The sequence below is a fragment of the Halichoeres trimaculatus genome, unplaced genomic scaffold (genome assembly GCF_033239565.1).
Source record: "Halichoeres trimaculatus isolate MK-OKI-2021-1 unplaced genomic scaffold, fHalTri1.1 fHalTri1_scaffold_2, whole genome shotgun sequence".
NCBI lineage: Eukaryota > Metazoa > Chordata > Actinopteri > Labriformes > Labridae > Halichoeres > Halichoeres trimaculatus.
The window spans coordinates 38,858,205-38,877,080 of record NW_027437180.1 but is presented as its reverse complement, the minus strand read 5'-3'; the positions used below and the strand labels follow the sequence as shown (position 1 = coordinate 38,877,080).

The following is an 18,876-nucleotide window of genomic DNA, read 5'->3' as shown; positions in this document are numbered from 1 at the left end:
CCGTAGACTTAATGCACTTAAAAAATATTTTATGTATGGTACTCTTAAACTGTGGTATTACTTTTTGATTTTAGTTCTTGTAGGCAGAGAAAATAGCCTTTGAATTTGGTACCGTCTGTCCCTGTTAGCGTCTATTTCCTCGTCACCATCGATTAAAGTTTGTGTCTTACTGAGGGAGAGGAGACAACTTTCTACTGTATCTAATGTCCTTAGTGGTCACATAGAGCTCATACAACCCCACTTCAAAAAAACTGAACTGTCCCTTTAAGGTGCTCTGGTCCCTGATGTTAGATATTCTTCATGTTTATTGATCTTATTTTAATCCCTTTGACCTGTGTTTGAGGTTTAATCATCTCTGATCAATAATCTCTGAGAAAATCAAGGTTTAACGTCAGTGTACGAAGGAAACACCAACTCCCATGATGCCTCTGTTACACTGTCCCCACGTGATATACCGCACGCACATCACGTGACTGGGCCGTGAAGTAAAGATGGCGGACGTGGAAGCCACAAAGTCTCTGAGCGGGCTGCTGAACGGGATCGCTCAGAGAGTTTACCACAACAAGGAGGAGATCACCGAGGAGGTGCTGAAGGAGCAGCTGTTCCCCGAGCTGAGCGGGGAGGAGTTCAGGGCGCTGCACGACAAGATGAGAGGGCTGCTGAGGGTACGGGACACACACACGCACCTACACACAGTGACACACACACACACTTACACACAGCTACAGTTTGAGCAGAAATGCGTCATAAATTATCTCCAAAACCAGCTGTTCAGGTTTTTGTGGTACAGAATGAAGACGTTGAACAGCTGATCATCAGATGTTTTTGTGCTCAGTGTTCACTCTCCTGACAGTTTTCACTGATTCATTTTAAAGACCTCACCTCCAGCCCTGTGTCCTCCCCTCCTCTCCACCAGGGGCGACGGATGACTTTCACAGACAACACAATAATAGTTTTGTATTTTGAAGTCAGATTGATACAATTTTGGCACATAAGTAACTAGAAAAGATTTAGAATAGAATTTAAGGTTCTTTTATTAGTCTAAAAATCTCTTAAAAGTCTTTCTCCTTTATATTTTTCAGATTTGCTTTTATCATTTGAGCCAAGTAGGGCTCTCAGGTCATCAGGTAGTCGACTTTAATGGTACCTGAAGTTAGAACTAGAGGTAGACCGATATATCGGCCGGCCGATATATCGGGCCGATATTTGGACATTTGTCTCTATCAGCCATCGGCCGTATTTTCTTTTAAAAAGCCGATTTTTGATCCGTTGTATAAAATGATGCAATTTTTGATCAGGCACAAAAAAGATGAGCACCTCAAACTTGTGGAACCACTTGGATACATTACATACTTTTATTCAAATTATATTAATAAGTTTACATTTCTTTTTTGACATTTTAAGAAGAGTGTGAATGTTTACTGCTGCTTGTTACATTGTGTGTTTACTCAGACAAAATATTTCATTGTTTTGAAAGCTGAATAAATGTTCAGAGGACTGGACACGACTTGTTGTAATAGATTTCTTTTAGTTGCTCAGAAATTGCTGCGTTTCACAAAAATGTGATAAATATATATTATTTAACAATCGGCCTGAATATCAAATTGGAAAAATCGGCTATGCATATCGGCATCGGCTGCCCAAATTTGGAAAGCATCGGCATCGGCATCGGCCCCCAAAAAACCCATATCGGTCGACCTCTAGTTAGAACTAAAACACTTGGGGAAGCCTCTTTCTATTATCATGTCCCCCATCTGTGGAACAGCCTACCTAAAGACCTGAGGGTAGCTCCTACTGTTCATATTTTAAAAGTAAACCCCAGACCTACCTTTTTAGTCTGGCTTTCAGCTGATTGTATTTAGTATAATTTATTGTTATTATTTTATTTATTTAAATCCTCTTAACCTGTTTTATTTCTCCTTTTTAGACCAGATCTATCACTTCTAATTTTATGACCTGCTCTGCTTTAGCTGTTTTTATTACCCACCGAGTGTTAGGCTATCTCATTTTTACCATATTACTAATTCAAATTTTATTTTATTTATTTTCAGTGTCCTACAGACAAATGACTCTATCTTTAGACTCACCTTTCCAGTGGAGGTCTCTCCCCTCTCATTCCCTGTGCTCCTCTGCCCTGACTCCTACAGATCAATAGGGATGGTGGAGTGATTATTGTTAATGTATTATTATTGTTATAGTCATCATAATGATATGATGATAATAGTAATCATAAATTACTGTTAGCGGGGGGCTGGAGTCAATTGTTAACTACCATCAGTGATAAATACTTACTTTTTGGAAAAACTTCCTGATATCCATTCTATATTGATGGCTTAAATAAAGACGTCTTGTGTCTTGCTTTACTCCTGAGTCCATGACAAGAAGACAGACTCCATACTTTGACTGTCCGTCCAGTAACAAGGAAGAAGAGACAGAGTCAATATGAAAGTTTAGCCTGTCTCTGCCTCATCAGATAAACTTTACAGCCCTCCAAACGGTCTTGTGTGCCCTTTGTGAGTCGTTTTTACCTCATTAGTTAAGCTAGCTTCTACTATCAAAGTGTTATCTCCTTCCACTACTAAAAGAGCCTTTGTTTCCTAACTTTAGTTGTCCTAGTACCGGGATGGTTTTCGCGAGAGAAGGTACGTTCTCGAACGAGTCGACTCTTTTGAACAGCACTTTTCAGTGAACAAAAAGAAACAATTCTGTGTCTTAGTTTGGAAGTCAGCACTGAATACAAATTGCCTGCACGTTTCAGAACGAACAGCTCACTCACGACTGTGAATCGGTTCTCACCGTTCATTTGAAAAAGCTATACAAAAGACTCGAGTCGTTCGCGATTTCACATCTCCCGCAAAAACCACGGAGGGTGTAAGTAGTATGTTGAAATCACCTCAAATCATTTAGGGGGGCTTGGTGATACTTTAGGGGGGGCTTCAGCCCCTCAAATTAGGCCTAACGACGCCACTGCTTCTCCTGTCTCCTAAACATACAAACGGCTTCAGATGCAGGGAGGGGGGGTATTGATAAGAGTTTACTGATTCTTTACTGATTCACTGATCAACTCCTGCTGTGAATCTTCTCTGTAGTTTACAGGTTTTCTGTGTCAACAACTGACAACTTAACTGAGTTTATAAATAAATAAAAATGAAACTGGAGGCTTCACAGCAGATTCTCCAAACTCTACAAAGGTCACAGGAAGTGATGTCTTTAAAGAAACTCCCAGCGGGGTCTGGAAAGTCACTAACTGTAGCAACAAAGTCTCTAGCTATGTCCTAATTCAGGGGCTGCAGACTACGGAGGCTGGATTTGAAGACCGATTACGTCACAGCGGTGCGTCAGAGGCTGTCCCAATACGGAGGCTCCTCCAAATGTGGCCGACGAATCCGTCCTCCGTTTCGGGGGCCGCAAAGGACGGGTTCGGTGAATCCTTCATAGCCTCACATATCCCAAGATTCATTGCGTATGAACGCCAAAGATGATGGACACGGCTGAACTCCAAAAGGAGTCCTGTTTTATCCAGATATGAAGGATTTCTGGCAACAACTATGTGAAGTGTTTCTAAAACATCAAAGAATATTTTGTTTTTCTGTGTAAAAATGTGTTTGGGCTCTTTACACGTAATATACTGAGGAAAAACAGTTCTTTATGAATCTTCTCATATAAAAAAATATGTTCATAAATGTAAATTCTCTTGGGAAAAAAACTTACTTGGTGTTTTTTATATATATTTATTTTTTTTACAGGGAATTCACAAAAGACATTAAATCAATCCAGCAGCTTGTATTTTATACTTTTTCATTTATCATCCCCCCAGCCCTTGATCATATGTTGAAAATGTAAGTTGTTGCTTTACTCTCATGTAAATGGTGATGATGATGATGATGATAATAATAATAATTAATAATAATAATAATAATAATAATAATAATAAAGTAAGTAATAAGTAAAGTAAAAAAAAAAAGTATAGTAATAAAAAGATAGTAAAAATCATCCTATTTTAAATGTGAGGTTTTGGTTTACGTGTGTTTAAAAGTAATGTAGGCCTGACAGGTGAGGACGGCGCTGTGTGACGTCGAGGGTGACAAACAGGAAATGCTTCGTAGACCAGACCGTCTCAATTCAGTTCGGCCTTTGCGGTCTACACAGGCTACAAAGGCCAGGTCCTCCGAAGGCTGCAGCCCCTGAATTGGGACACAGCTTCTGAGTGAACCACACTCAGCCACAGTTTACCCTGTTTCTGTTCCAGCCTCAGCCAGCAGGGGGCAGCACTGACCCACCTGTCTGTACAGGTGATCCCTGTCTCCTCCAGAACCAGTCCCTGACACAGAGAAGCTGGTCCAATCACAGCACTTGATTCTCAGCAGGACCACAGAGGACATGGAGACCTGCCCCACAGTGTCTGTAGACCTGCAGAGACTCAGGTCTAGGCTGATCCCCCTCTCTCTCTCTCTGTCTCTCAGTCTATAGCCACAGCCGACATGGACCACGCCCAGCTGGAGGCCTTCCTCACGGCGCAGACCAAGAGGCAGGGCGGCGGCGGGGTGAGTGCCGAGCAAGCCGCCGCCCTCTCGCGCTTTTGGAGGAGCCAGAGGGTCCGGGTCAGGGAGAGCCTGCTGGCCCAGAGCCGCTGGGAGCCCGGCCTCAGGGGCCTCTCCTGGAGGGTGGACCTCCAGACCGCAGCCAGCCGGGGGGACGCGGCGCACGGCGGGCCGGTGGCTCTGATGGAGCTGGAGCTGGGCAGAGCCGGACAGGTGAGACTGAGGGGGTCTGAGGGGGTCTAAGGGGACTGAGGGGTCTCTGGAGGGTTTTCAGCATGGATGCCATGATGATGATGATGATGATGATTGGTTCCCCTCCTGTTATTGCTTCCTCAGACCTCACTAATCTTTACTCCCCCCTGTCTGTGTCCAGGACTCGGACTTTGTGTGTCTGGAGTTGGACGAGTCCACGGTGACCCAGGTGCTGAGGAAGCTGTCTGACATCCAGAGGAGCATGGAGGGGATCGTGCAGCGCTCCTAGACCCTGACCTGGGGGTGGGGTTTGTCTGAGCCCGCGGAGCTGAGAGGTGTGGCTCAGATAACTCCGCCCCCTGCTGGGAGGCCTCCCCTCTGCAGCTGGTCCGGCCGGTTGAACGGGGTTGCTCAGATGTGGGACGTGTTGAGATCTGCAGCTGGTTCACTGTGCAGAGCCGGTCTGACTCCTCTACGGGCCTAAAGGGGTTCTCTCTGAGTCTTTCCAGCACCGGGACCTGTTCAGGAACAATCACCTGAAGCTCCAGGGAACTTACCCATCAGACCCCCCCCCCAATCAGACCAGTTTTTAAGACCCGGGCTGCTTTGGGGAGTTAAAAACACTTTCAACCAGAATCAGTAGTTCCAGGAACTTCTTTCTAATGGTTCCTGTTGGCCTTTGCTGTCAGAAGTCCCATAGACTCTGCTGCAGACCCAGACCCAGACCCAGACTCTGCTGCAGACCTAGACCCAGACCCAGACTCTGCTGCAGACCCAGACTCTGCTGCAGACCCAGACTCTGCTGCAGACCCAGACTCTGCTGCAGACTCAGACTCTGCTGCAGACCCAGACTCTGCTGCAGACCCAGACTCTGCTGCAGACTCAGACTCTGCTGCAGACCCAGACTCAGACTCTGCTGCAGACTCAGACTCTGCTGCAGACCCAGACTCAGACTCTGCTGCAGACTCAGACTCAGACTCTGCTGCAGACCCAGACCCAGACTCTGCTGTAGACCCAGACTCTGCTGCAGACCCAGACTCTGCTGAAGACTAAGACTCTGCTGTAGACCCAGACTCTGCTGCAGACCCAGACTCTGCTGAAGACTAAGACTCTGCTGCAGACCCAGACTCTGCTGCAGACTCAGACTCTGCTGCAGACCCAGACTCTGCTTCAGACCCAGACTCTGCTGCAGACTCAGACTCTGCTGCAGACCCAGACTCTGCTGCAGACCCAGACTCTGCTGCAGACTCAGACTCTGCTGCAGACCCAGACTCTGCTGCAGACCCAGACTCTGCTTCAGACCCAGACTCTGCTGCAGACCCAGACTCTGCTGCAGACCCAGACTCTGCTTCAGACCCAGACTCTGCTGCAGACCCAGACTCTGCTTCAGACCCAGACTCTGCTGCAGACCCAGACTCTGACTCAGTTTTTATTTTCCTGCTCTGTGGCTAAAGTCAGTGAAGTGTTTAACCCCTGGCTGATCAGCTGACAGTCTCTGAACCTCAAACCTCAGAGTCAACGCTCTGCGCCTCGTCACGCCTCCTCATGCCTCGTCACGCCTCATTGTGCCCGTCATCATCCTCGGCTGCTGTCACGGCGGTTAAAGCTATCACAGGCTGAGGCCTCTGAGCGTTGGAGGGTGGAGACGCTCACACAGCCCTGATAAAAGTCTTTAACCCCTCCAGCTGTGTTGTTTCCAGTTTCTGTTTTTCTGTTTGTAGAAGTTTAATAAACGTCTCTTTGGACCAAACTGAGCTGATCTCTGTCTCTGTCTCTGCAGCGTCACAGCTCTGCTCACATCCTGTTCAGCTGGTTCAGATCCAGCTCCGTATGAGGGAGGAACAGAAAATAAAACAAACTACAGCAAACAGAAGAGGACAAAAAGAATAGGAAAGAAAATTCCAAGTTTGCCACTGAAGAGGGGAGATCTGTGCACAAACCTGTTTTTATCAGAGGAAAGGTTTCAGGGATCAGAGTCTGGATCAGGACTTCCTGAGGGTTCAGACTGTAATCCACAAACTGACTTTTCACCAGAATTATAACTCTAATCTCCACACTCAGGTGGTTTTTTCTCAAAACGTTGATTTTAATCTCAAAAATCTGACGCTGGTATCAGAAATCTAAACATTAAGTCAGAATTTGGGGAATTAATTTAGACTTTTAAACTTAAAAAAAAAAACAGAACAGGAAAATCCGCCGAAACAGAGAAAAGTCGTAATCTGAGGATGAAAGTCTGGATATTCTGGGATCAGTGTTTGGAGTCAGTGAGGGAGTCCTGGTTTTTCTGTGGCCCTCTGTAAGGATCAGTCCCTGGGGGGTTGTATGAAGACCAGGAAATGGACCCTGACCCTCCCACACCCTTATCATCAGACCCAGGTCTGTGGAGCCAGACTCCTGCAGGCTGGAGATAAACCGGTTCACAGTGGTCCAGTCCCTGATGCTCTGTTTACAGGAGGACTCTGTGGAGTCCCTGTCTGAGGGAGCCCACTTTCACCCACTCATTCACCCCCCCCCTTCTCATTCACCCCCCCCTTCTCATTCACCCCCCCCCCCCCCCCCCCCCCCCCCCTTTTTATTCATTGACAGAGACAAAGCCTGTCTGCCAGGGGTGTATCTAGTGGTTTGGGGGCCCAAGGCAAACCCAGTCAATGGGGCCCTCCATGTCCTTGTAACTCATGTTCCTCAGAGCTAGACTGGCCTTCCCTGGGTCCACTGTCTCTTTCCCAGAATCAAGGCATGACACAGTGCTAATCTGGTACATGGTAACTTAACGCAACTAAATGCATTTCCTCAAGTTCTGGACTTTAGTTTGATTTAGAAAAAAGTGAATCCATCATTTAGTCCACTTTGTCCTGGATTTGAAATCTTTTATGGTCCATTAAAGCTTATTTGTCCCACAGTGGGGAATTTACAGAGTAACAGGAACAAACAAGAAAGTATGAAGTGAAAAACATTACAACAGGTAAATATTGAAAAAATAATTTAGTAAAGAAAAAATATGTAAATATCAAGCACAACATCAAACTGGAAAAAAATCTACTGAAAGAGGTGATATTTACAGTTACCATACTTTTTGGTACTATCATTTTAAAGTGAATGTATTTTTATTTGACCCTCTGTCCAGTGAGTTATGTATCCAAAAAAGAGATTTTGTACAATAATGTTTATCAGCAACTCAAAAAGTTTGATTTAGAGAAAATGATCCTGTTTCCTGGGCTAGATAAAGTCCTTAAAATCCTAAAAGTCTGATATGTTTATCTCAGATCTCAGAGCAACATTGGTTTTATTTCACACTTGGTTGGAAATAAGAAAAAAAATGGGAAAAAAAGTGTTTTTTCCACTTTCTTCCTGAATCAAATGTTCAGATGTGTTGTAACGTGGAATAGCCCATTGAATAAGAAGGGAGGGGGAGGACCCAAAACCATCATTACAGATTAAGACTTTTGATGGATTTTGAAGCATGTGAAGTAAGATTTAGAAAAAAGAAATGCTTTCAATTGAAGAGAACTTCATAAATCAGTTTTTAAGAGATGCTTTGGGGGCCCCTGGGAATCTTGGGGCCCCAGGCAACTGCCTGTGTTTGCCTAATTGTAGCTACGCCCCTGCTGTCTGCAGCCCTCGGGGTCTCAGGACCACGGCCAGGAGGAGGTTTTTCAGGGGACAGCTCAGACTTTGTAGCGTCCCGGTTCAACCTGAGGGAGGAGTCAGTGCGCGCGCAGCTCCCCACGGACACGCGCAGAGGAACAGTGAGGGTTAGGCTCGGAGGGAGGACTCGGGGAGTTTTCTCAGGGAGTTAGAGGACTCAGGACTGATGAGGACTCTGGATTTTAACGCGGATCAGCGCGGGCAGGTCTCTGACAGCACAAGGAGGAAGACGGCGCGTTCAGTCCCTGGTCCGGTTCCTGGTCCGGTCCATGTGAGGACGCTACAGCCCGCCGATCACCTGCTGGATCTCAGCACGAGGACATGAGGAGCCGATCCGACAGGTGAGCGCGCGCGGAGGGAGATGTGTGAGAACACCTGGGCTCAGGTTAAACTGGCTTTGGGGACAGACTGTAACTTTAGCACAGTCCGGTCCAGAAAGGGGTCCCACAGAGTCTGACCGGTGTTAACCTGCGACTCGAAGCCTCCGGGCCCGAGATAAACCCGAACACACGGAACATGAAACACCTGGATTAACCAGCAGGGCCGTAAAGTGGAACAGCTGACGTGATAAGATAAGACAGACCAACGGGTCTGAGCCTCAGCAGCAGCGTGTGTGTGTGTGTGTGTGTGTGTGTGTGTGTGTGTGTGTGTGTGTGTGTGTGTGTGTGTGTGTGTGTGTGTGTCAGTGTCAGTCTCATACCTGACACCACACACACACACACACACACACACACACACAGGGTGGAGCAGGGTGGGGATGTGTTTGGTATAGGAGGATAAAACACCAGGAAGTCAGAGAGTAATGCTCTGACAGGTTTGATCTTTTTTTGTGATTCTATTCGATAATTTTTCTCCTTATTCTGAGAAATGAGGTCAAAGTGAAACAGTAAAGAGGTCAAAGTGAAACAGTAAAGAGGTCAAAGTGAAACTCAAGGGGCAAAGGTGGTGACTCTGCAGGGGGTCTGTCTGCACAGCCTCGTCTCTTCAGCTCTGGGTCATTTCTACCTGAAACCAGCGCCTGTCTCCGGCTGCTGGTTTCTGTCACGGCTTCACGCTGGTCCTCATGGTCAGGTGAGCTGTGGTGGATTTAAAACACAGTCAGGACGTCCCTTCTGGAGCGGGGTTTTAGTCGCTCCTGTGTGATGCAGTAAACTCTGAATCTTCTTTTAACACTAGATGACCTCTCAGTGTGAAATGTGTTTTAGAGGAGCTGATGAAGCTGAATTAAAACTGGGTAAAGGCAGACCAGAGTTCACCTGAAACCAGAGTCCCCCACAGAGGGTCAGGGAGCAGCAGAGAGACCACCTGCAGTCTGCAGGACCAGGGACTGGACCAGTCTGCAGTCCTTTAGAGACGGTGCCACACTCTGAACCTTAGGTCAGTTTGCTCTGAGCTGCACTGTTAATCTCTGTGTGTCAGACATCTCTGCATTTCTGTTTCCCCACCCATCCCCACCCATCCCCACCCTCATCCAGTCTGTGCGTCTGTTTTTACCCTTCAAGTTTTAGAAACATCAGGTAAAATGGTTGATAGAGAGGAAGATAGTGTGTGGTTGGTGAGGCAGTTTGTCCCGACTGTGAATGTGTAAATGTGTAAATGTGTGTGTTAGTATAAAGTGGTTTAGATCTATGAGTCCATTAACCCCTGTTTATGTTGGCAGTTTAGGCATAATAAACAAACACATGTGTTTCTCTGTCCCCTAGTGACCTCATCAGTCAGTATTCACAGCTGTGTGGTTACCATGGTGATGATGATGTCACAATGGGTGTGATGCATAGACATATATACATAGGCGCCCCATTACGTACTGAACCGCTTAGCGCGTCGCCGCCATATTGGATGGGTCTCCTCACTGCATTCCAGCAGCAGACCAGTGGCGTGGCGTGGGGATTTTTTTTGAGGAAGCCAAGTGAGACAAAGCCTCTAATCTGTATGATTTTTAGGGAGTGGGGTACATAAAAGGCTATGTTGCAGTTTGTATATCGCTTTTTCATGTAATGGAATGACCTGTTAGAGCGCCCAGAGAGCGCTCATTTTACTTACTTTGAACACCTACACACACCCTTTCACTCTCCCACACTCACTCACTAATTCACACACGTACATTGTCCTCTTGACTTAGCTTAAATGTCTTATTAATTTACTCAACCGCCCACTCAAACGCACAACCGGCCGCTTCATGCACACTGCTAATGTGCTAATCTCGTTGATTTCATTCAGTGGCTTGATGATGAGGATACTGTGATTTGATTGGTTTGAGGCCAAAGACAGGGTGGCTTCCCTTGAAACGGTCTTGGCCAATCACAGGTGAGCAGTGTCATGACCGCAGCCTCATCTGATTGGTTAATCATTCTTTTTTTTTTTCACCAAGGGATGCCAACTCTGCTTGGCTTCCTTGCGGACAACAGCGTGCAGTATCGTATTTTCACCACGCATTCGCAGCATAACATTTAGGAGGGCGCTGTTTTACACATCGTAAAATGCTCAATAAGTAGAGGAGAGAAATAAGGGGGAGATGACAGTGATGAAACACTGAAGAATTATCGAAACTGTTATAAAGGAGTATTTTCATTAAAACACAGCTACAGTCTGAAAAAAGTGAGGAAGCATGGCTTCCCTTGGCCTCCGGGAGAAAACGCCACTGCAGCAGACACAAACGGATTGAGCACAAAGTGATTAATTATGCCGGTGTTTTGTGCAGCCTACAGTTGCTTTAACCGGCGCAATATTGAGAGCAGAACACGTGGGATTACCTTTCACAAGTAAGACTTCACAACAATTCTGTTTTATTGACCATTTTTCATTTTATGTCGTTATAACTAACGGAATTGGTCGATCCATATAACAAATTATTAATATTACTGTTTTTCTACTAATTATCTATTTTTTTTATCTTTGTTCTTATAAGCAGCCATACTACAGTTAAATTTAATTTCATTTATATTGTGGCTGATGTTGCCATCATTATTATTAATTTAACAACAATTAAGTATAGTGAAATACTTATTATTATAATCATAATAATTAATATTATTATAATAATTAATATTATTATGATTATATTAGAAAATATGTGTGAAGTTGGCATTGTGAATACATACACGTTAATTTATATATATACATACATACAGGTATATTTATATATATATATATATATATATATATATATATATATATATATATATATATATATATATATATATATATATATATATATATATATATATATACAATAATTAATATTATTATTATATTAGAAAATTTGTGTGAAGATGGCATTGTGAATACATAAATATATATATATATATATATATATATATATATATATATATATATATATATATATATATATATTTACATAAGTAAATATGAGTATATATGTATGACCACAAAGATGTTGTTGCTCATACATTCGTTCGTCTCACTGTCCTGTCTCATTGCACGACAAAAAACAGCAAAATAAAAAGTATTTTTATTTGAAGAATGTATTAAAATGTGTGACCGCGTCCTGTATTATTAGTAGATCTCTGTTGTTTGTAACAAACTTATCTGTGTGAAAACCAAGTAAAAATTGGTTGAGTTATGCTCATAATAGTTGTGCATTCTACACTTTTCTCAGTATTATAAATGCACAGGGGCGGCGTACGAGACCCATCCAAGATGGCGGCCGGCAGCTATGTCAGCTCCAATAGGCAGCGCCAGTCAATGAGGCGTCTACGTATATAATGTCTATGGTGTGATCCGTCAGTGGAACTTTTGAACTCCTTTGTGCCCATTGATTTAAAGCAGGAGTATTGGGTTTGGACGTGGGTCCGAACACCCTGCACTTATGCTGAAACCCTAAGGGCTAGAAGAAAAATGAAAACACAGTAAGAATCTGGAGACTCTGATGAACACGCTGATGTTCTTCCCAAGTCAGAAGAGGAAGAAATGAGGGCAGGACAGGGATCTACAACTATAGTTCTGAATGGAGCTGAGATGTTCCAACAGGTCAGAAAATAACAGTACACCAGGTCACAGGCACATGAGTTTTTCTCTCACATTTGGGCATTTTTTGGCAAAACAGTACAATTTTTTGGTAAAATAGTCTGTTTGTAAGTAGCAGGAGAAGTCAGGGAACATTTTAATGTATTTTTTATTTTTCTACTGTGCAGATTTTGGAAGTTATGATGATTTGATCAGGAAAGTTGTGACGTCTCATCAGCAGCCTCTCTCACTCTAGGAAGAAGAAGTTCTGCACTCTAGGAGCTGAGGTTTCAGGGCAAAATCTGAAAAGTTCATGTTGCTTAAACAGTAAAATCTCAAAAACTGTAAAAGATATCTAAAAGTGAGGTCAAACATGAATAGCCAAAAAATCAGTGAACATTTTAAAGCAAAAATGGAGTCTGTAAGTGAAAGTATGCTGAAGTTTTAGCATCTCAAAGTAAGTGGAAACTTGGGAGGGAGAGTAAAAGATTCCCACACTGCAAAAACTGAAATCTTATCAAGTGTTTTTGTCTTATTTTCAGAAGAAAATTCCTTTTTAGGCTCAATATGAGCCAAATTCACTTCACCAATCCAGAAAAATGTCTTGTTTAAAGTTATTTAAGGACAAAAATTAGGTCTGAATTCCTCGTAACCAGTAAAAAAAATCTGCCAATGGGAGAAGAGAAAAGTTACTTGTATTAAGACATTGTTCTGGTCTCAAGGAAATTTTCAAGCAATTTTTTCTTGTTCCATTGGCAGATTTTTTTTACCGGTTACAAACGATTCAAACCTCATTTTTGTACTCTGATAACTTGAAACAAGACATTTTTCTGGATTGATAAGTTGAAAGTGGCTCACATCGAGTATAATAAGACAATTTTTACTTAAAAAAAAGACAAAAACACTTGATAAGATTTCAGTTTTTGCAGTGCATTCATTCTTTTGAGACATTTTTTGCTGTTTTCTGCCAAAACCTCAGCAAAATTTTCGCAAATTAGTGAAAAAAGGTCATAGCACATCATTCCCGATCAAGCCGCCGCACATTTTGATGAATAATTTGTCGGTGGTTTTCTCAAAGCCCTTGGAGGAGTAGGCTGGTCACCTCCAGCCCGCTCTGTGAGAAATGAAAATGAATGTTACTGTTTCTGATCCAAACGTAATAAATCACAACATTTCAGGGGCTAATGGTGGAGGTTAAAGTCTGCAGGTAGGGCTTGACTTCTGACTTTTTGCGTCATGATGAGTCTGATCTCATGGATTTGACCTTGAGTCATGTTTGTCTCATGTCACTGACGGTCTGATCGCTCTGCTTTAGCATGGTGATGGTTTCCTGTGGAGGCTAACGCTCTGACTTTATGCTAGGAGCAGGACCTGGTGTTAGAGCTAGCTGTGTGTGTGTGTGTGTGTGTGGGTGTGTGTGTGTGTGTGTGTGTGTGTGTGTGTGTGTTTGCGGCTGATAAACAGTGACACAGAGCTGACGTGCTGATGTAACAGAGGCTCTTGTGTTTGTCTGAATTGGAAATGTGTGATTCTGCTGTCGGAGGAGCAGGAGGAGGAGGAGGAGGAGGAGGAGGTTAGAGAGTGTCTGAGCTCTAACACGGTGAGCTGAGGGTTAGGAGAAGTTTCCAGAGACCGGATCCTGTTCCTCCTTCAGTCGCTGTCATGTTTCCAAACGCGCCCCTGTTCCCGGGCTTGGCTGTGAGTCCAGAGTCCTGATCCCTCAGTCCTCCTCTGCTCCTCCTTTTGACTCCATGTTTGTCGCTGTGTGTCCTCCCTGTTCAGGTGCAGAGAGGAGGAAACATGCCCGTGGGCCGCAGAAGAGTCAGTCTGCTCTGCCTGCTGCTCAACGTCCTCTTCTGCCTCCTGGTGGCCGTCACGTGGAACCTGAGGAGCGATAAGAGCGGCCGCCAGAAGATCCTCATCCCGTCCCAGAGGTTCTGGCGCCAGCTGGTCCCGAGTAAGTCCTTCTGGAACCGGGAGCAGCAGCGCCTGGACCTACTCTCCAACCCTAACGTGAACTCTGTCCTCTCTGCCATCGAGCTTCCTGATTGGCTGAACGATACTGGGCCCACTGACCCATGCGAGCCGGACTACAGAGTCCGCAGGCAAATCTTGGACTACAACGTCCTGCCAGGGCGCTTTCAGGACTTCCTTCTCCACATGCGGTGCAGGACGTACCCCGTGCTGATAGACCAGCCCCGGGTGTGCGAGGACACGCCCTTCCTGCTCCTCGTCATCAAGTCTCTGATGCCGCACTTCGACCGGCGCCAGGCCATCAGAGAGACGTGGGGCCGGGCCGGCGTCTTCGCCAACCAGACTGTGGCCACCGTGTTTCTTTTGGGCAGCACCTTACCCTCAGACCACCACCCAGACCTGCAGGGAATGCTGCACCACGAGGGGGCGCTCCACAAAGACATCATCCAGTGGGACTACAGGGACTCCTTCTTCAACCTCACCGTGAAGGAGGTCCTCTTCCTGGAGTGGTTCAGCCAGAACTGTTCCCAGGCTAAGTTTGTCTTCAAAGGGGACGATGACGTCTTCGTGAACACGATACGGATTCTGGAGTTCCTGGGGAACCTGTCGGAGAGCAGGTCTAAGGAGCTCTTCATCGGGGACGTGATCAGTAACGCCGGTCCACACCGGAACCGCAAACTCAAGTATTTCATCCCAGAGAGCGTCTTCAGCGGACTGTACCCGCCGTACGCCGGAGGAGGTGGGTACCTGTACTCCGGGGATCTGGCTCTGCGCCTCCACAGCGCGTCTCAGCAGGTGGTCCTCTATCCCATAGACGACGTCTACACGGGGATGTGTCTGAAGAAGCTGGGTTTGGGCCCCGAGAGGCACCAGGGCTTCAGGACCTTTGGTATTGACCCCAAGTACAGGGACAACCCATGTGTGTACCGGGTCCTGATGCTGGTCCACAGCCTGACCCCCCAGGAGATGCTGAGGATCTGGCCCTGGATCATCCATCCTGAGCTGGACTGTCAGTGAACCCCAGCGTCAGACTTTGTTTATATGTCAATGAGGCCAAATCCAGGGCTGCACCGGACTCTCAGGGTTTCCAAAGTCCAGGTAGTCTGTCATGAAAATCCTAGAACCTGGACCTGCTGACAGGATCGAGGGTTTGAGTCATTTTAAGCTCAGAGGTTTCTCCGCTTCTGGCATTTTCCCTCCTGTGGAGCTTTGAGTCACCTCTGCCTCTGTGAACTCTGCTTCATGAAGCTCAGATCACAGGTTTCACCTTTGGTTCGATGTTTGTCTCTTTAAAAACCTGAAGACACAAACAGACGACCAGCACGTCAAAGGGTCAGTGTTTCACTGCAAAAACTGAAATCACAGCTAAGGTTTTTCTCATTTTTGGTAAAAGTCTGTCAAACGGAACATCCACATTCACCTGACAGAGGACAGATATGATGTCTGACACAAGTTGAACAAGTTCATAAAAATGAAGGAAAACAAAACAAGTTCATAAAATGAGGTGAAAATCTACAAAATAAAAAGAGTTACAATAAAAATAATTTCAATAGGATTATAAATTTAAAATTACATGCCACTGCCACATTTCTGTGCCACACTGCCACCTACCTGTGCCACACTGCCACCTACCTGTGCCACACTGCCACCTACCTGTGCCACACTTCCACCTTCCTGTGCCACACTGCCACTGTCCTGTGCCACACTTCCACCTACCTGTGCCACACTGCCACCTTCCTGTGCCACACTGCCACTGTCCTGTGCCACACTGCCACCTTCCTGTGCCACACTGCCACTGTCCTGTGTCACACTGCAACTTCCTGTGCCACACTGCAACTTCCTGTGCCACACTGCCACTGTCCTGTGCCACACTTCCACCTACCTGTGCCACACTGCCACCTACCTGTGCCATACTTCCACCTTCCTGTGCCGCACCTGAGGTTAGCCCAAGGTATTGTTAGCAGTGATTTACAGGCAGACCAACTGTCCACCAGGGGCGCTGTGGGGCTGTCTTTGACCTGAGTGGCCTTAGTGGCCCTGAGACTTGTGGCCTGAGGGGTCAGGAGGGTCAGATCTTATCGGGGTCTCCGACAGGTGTCTGGACCTGGCAGGTGAATGTGGATTGGACTCCAGTTTTTACAGAGTTGTAGTTTCTTTGAGGAGCGCCATCAGGTGGTGGAGCTGAGGCCTATTGTGGAGCTGATTTTCAGTAGCTAAAAAAATGAACTGTCCCTTTAAATTAATAAATAAGAAGCTGTGGGTGAGGCCTTTTTATCGTTAAACTTCCATAATCAGAGTTTTCGTCTGTTTTTCGAGGATTCTGGGACTGTTAGGACTAAACTGAGTTTGTGAAGGTTTCAGGTCTTGGTGTTTGGCCGATCAGTATTTGTGGTCATTTTGGACAGCAACAGACTAACTGTGTTTCCACCTCCACTCTCTGTGTGTTTTTATAAACAGCGTTTGATGAATGAGGCTCTGTAATCTGAGGTTAGGGATGATGAGGATTAAAGTCTCAGCTCTGTCTCTACATGTCGTACTGTTTTTGTTCCGAAACTTTTATTTTCGTCAGTTATCAGAGGTTAAAAACGCAGCTGTACGTCATGTTTAACCACGTTTAAGCCGCTGTTGTGCAGTTTTTTCAGACTTGATAAAATACGTCAGTCACCCAGCTCCACCCAGACTGTCCAAGGCGCAGACAGATCGAGGTTTTCCTGATGCAGAAGATCAACTTCCTCTTTGACACAAAGCTCGCTTCCAGGAGGATCCTTCCTGAAACGTTACAGGCTCTGAGCCCGTCTCAGTGGATTGTTCCCGCACTTTGGGTCCAAGTTCTGCTGCTGCAGTCCACCTGAGACCCTGGCCAAGAGGGGCAGGTCTGAGCTTTGGACTCCAGGTACAGGATCAGAGACGAGAGGCAGCCAGGAAACACAAACACATCAGGAAGACCTCCAAAGGTCGATCAGATAACTGTGGGAACAAACTGCACCAGGCCTCAGGGTTTACACACACACACACACACACACACACACACACACACACACACACTCTTGAGCTCTAAACTAAAACGCTGCTGGTTTAATCCTTGTCCGTATGATTTTACTCTCCATGAATCTGAACTCTGAGTGTTTGCGTCACGTCCAGTAAAAATCGTCTGTCAGGCGTAATCTGAGCCACTCTCTCCTGACCGCTCCAGAAAGTCCCTGATTTTAGGTCTGAGAGGTTAAATGGGAGTTGCTTTTAAAGAAATCAAAATTAGGGTTAGAGTTAGGGTTAAAACAAATTATAGACCAGTATCAAACCTATGTGTATTGTCAAAAATTCTCGAGTCCCTTGTGGGTGATCAACTAACAGACTTCCTATACTCAAATAAGCTTCTTTCAAACCTGCAGTCAGGCTTCGGAAAACAGCATAGTACCATCACTGCAGCTACAAAGTGATTAATGATAAACTTGTCCCTCTTGATAAAAAGCAATACTGTGCTTCACTCTTTCTTGGTCTGTCAAAAGCTTTTGATCCTGTGGACCATTCAGTTTTACAGCATAGGCTCCTTCGTATGGGTCTGTCAGATCATGCAGTTTCTAGGTTCACAAATTATCTGAGTGACAGACACAGTGTGTTAAACGTGATGGTCTGTGTTCTGAATGTGTGAGTGTCCATAAGGGGATCCCACAAGGTGCAGTATTAGGCCCTCTCCTATTCATTATGTACATTAACGACTTGGGACAAAACGTGTCAGACGCCAGTAACCATCTTTATGCCGATGACACTATCATATATTGTTTTGGCATAATAGTTGGGTCATTTTGGAGCGAAACGTGACCGCGGTGAGTGAAGGTCCGTTTCTCAATGGATTTGTCATCTAGGAGGGCTAAAACACAAATTTAGCCGGGGTGTATTTTTTAAAAAGGCGGGGAACATTTTTAGAGTCCAAAATCCAAAATGGCTGTCATGGAAATGATCTTTTTAAAAGCTCGACCTACAATAATGGACAATACATGTTTCCAGACCTTATGTTTGTTGAGAAATACATATTTCAGGGTTATATGATGATTTGACCTTATTTTAACCTTCAAATTCAAGATGGCTGCCACTTTAGGTGTTTTTTTTAAGGAGTTTTATGGGGGAGTTTTTGCCGTTTTTGGGGCATTTTTTTCCGTTTTGTTACAGAGTCTCTATAGGGTTACTGTATTTTCCGCACTACAATGCGCTTCGAAGTATAGGGCGCACCTTCAATGACTGGCCTATTTGAAAACTGTTTTCATAAATAGGGCGCACCGCATTATAAGGCACATAGAATAAGCTATAGTAGTGGCTGGTGTTGCGTTATGCATCCACTAGATGGAGCTGCGCTAAAGGGAATGTCAACAAAACAGTCAATAAGTCAGTCAAACTTAGACTACATCCACACGGAGCCGCACATTTTCCTATCCAACTATTTTCTGTGCCGTTTTCAAACAAAGTGCGCTGTAAAGACGAAGCAGTTTCTGCCGTCCACAAAAGCCATTTCCAGAGATCAGTTCAAATGCCAGACCTTTGGGGGGTGCTGTATTGCTCTAAC

The 18,876-nt window shown here is 45.2% G+C and overlaps 2 protein-coding genes across 2 annotated transcripts; both read left to right on the top strand.

The window, feature by feature from the left end:
* The first annotated feature begins 451 nt into the window (after positions 1-451).
* commd1 (copper metabolism (Murr1) domain containing 1) lies at positions 452-6,473 on the top strand. The gene is made up of 3 exons (XM_074682389.1): positions 452-665; positions 4,464-4,754; positions 4,915-6,473. The coding sequence occupies exons 1-3, from the start codon at positions 492-494 to the stop codon at positions 5,020-5,022; spliced, it is 573 nt and encodes a 190-aa protein (XP_074538490.1). The 5' UTR covers positions 452-491; the 3' UTR covers positions 5,023-6,473.
* Positions 6,474-8,402: 1,929 nt separating this feature from the next.
* Positions 8,403-16,811, top strand: b3gnt2a (UDP-GlcNAc:betaGal beta-1,3-N-acetylglucosaminyltransferase 2a). The gene is made up of 2 exons (XM_074683763.1): positions 8,403-8,719; positions 14,127-16,811. Exon 2 carries the CDS (start codon positions 14,145-14,147, stop codon positions 15,333-15,335), a length of 1,191 nt encoding a protein of 396 aa, XP_074539864.1. The 5' UTR covers positions 8,403-8,719; positions 14,127-14,144; the 3' UTR covers positions 15,336-16,811.
* Positions 16,812-18,876: the final 2,065 nt, after the last annotated feature.

Excerpts from the sequence above, each read along its gene's own strand:
- commd1 (XM_074682389.1), top strand. The coding sequence starts at position 492 with ATGGCGGACGTGGAAGCCACAAAGTCTCTGAGCGGGCTGCTGAACGGG. Across the intron at positions 666-4,463 it reads AGATGAGAGGGCTGCTGAGG|TCTATAGCCACAGCCGACAT; the intron begins GTACGGGACACA and ends TCTGTCTCTCAG. Across the intron at positions 4,755-4,914 it reads AGCTGGGCAGAGCCGGACAG|GACTCGGACTTTGTGTGTCT; the intron begins GTGAGACTGAGG and ends GTCTGTGTCCAG.
- b3gnt2a (XM_074683763.1), top strand. The coding sequence starts at position 14,145 with ATGCCCGTGGGCCGCAGAAGAGTCAGTCTGCTCTGCCTGCTGCTCAAC.